At 37.2% G+C, this 842-nt stretch overlaps 1 protein-coding gene across 1 annotated transcript in view; it reads left to right on the forward strand.

Moving 5' to 3' along the window:
- LOC120081087 overlaps nucleotides 1-32 on the forward strand; it is an 888-nt gene extending 856 nt beyond the window's left edge. The window contains exon 1 of the mRNA XM_039035766.1: nucleotides 1-32. This exon is cut by the window's left edge and continues 856 nt beyond it. Within this exon, the coding sequence (XP_038891694.1) occupies nucleotides 1-32 (32 nt within the window).
- The last annotated feature ends 810 nt before the right edge of the window (nucleotides 33-842 follow it).

The following is an 842-nucleotide window of genomic DNA, read 5'->3' on the forward strand; positions in this document are numbered from 1 at the left end:
GACGAAGACGCAGGAAAGATAACGGTCGGTGACGTGAGAAACGTGAAGTCGCCTGTAGAGAATTTAACGGCGGCGGATATGGAGACTTGGTTCGACGCCGACGCGGTTATGGTTTCGACGGAATAGTATGGAAAATTAAAAATCCGAGTCAGCAGGTGAGTTGATCGTGACTCGGGCGGTGGCTCGGGTTAGTTATGAAATAGCTGTTCTCGATTCTCCCTTAATCATTAATGGTTGAATCAGTCACAGCCTTTTAAGAACCCCACGAAAAAAGAGGACAAAGAAACAGATTGTAAATAATGTAATATTTTATTCGAATTCAAGGCCAAATAATAATGAAATCTATATTATATGTTTCTTGTCCGACATCTACACCTGGTTATTGTTTTAATTTGTTGCATTTGCAAGTATAAAAATAAAGTAATAAGAATCAAAAGTGGTTGAATGAACCACATGATTTGTTTAATTGTGTTGATTAGCCATAACCAAGGGAACTTGGATACACACGAATGAATAAGATGAGAGGTTTAAATATTATAAAGTGGTTATTGAATATTAATATTTGTAAAAAGGGACAGAGATTGATTGGGATTGGGAATGGTTACTGTGGAAAAAGAAAAAAAAAATGGTGGGGGTGGGTTTTTGGGTTTGGATTGGTAATGAAGTAAGAAAAGTTTCTAAGAATTGACACTTGGATTTAGGTCAAGAATTTGGTGCCTGATAAGATAATAGACGACACGAAATGACTTGTTGCGTCTAATCATTCGCCAACTCCAACTTGCAAACTTTCTAACATGACTACGGAATCCACATCTCCTTTTATCTTTGAGAAGAACCCAAAA

This window comes from Benincasa hispida, chromosome 7 (genome assembly GCF_009727055.1).
Source record: "Benincasa hispida cultivar B227 chromosome 7, ASM972705v1, whole genome shotgun sequence".
NCBI lineage: Eukaryota > Viridiplantae > Streptophyta > Magnoliopsida > Cucurbitales > Cucurbitaceae > Benincasa > Benincasa hispida.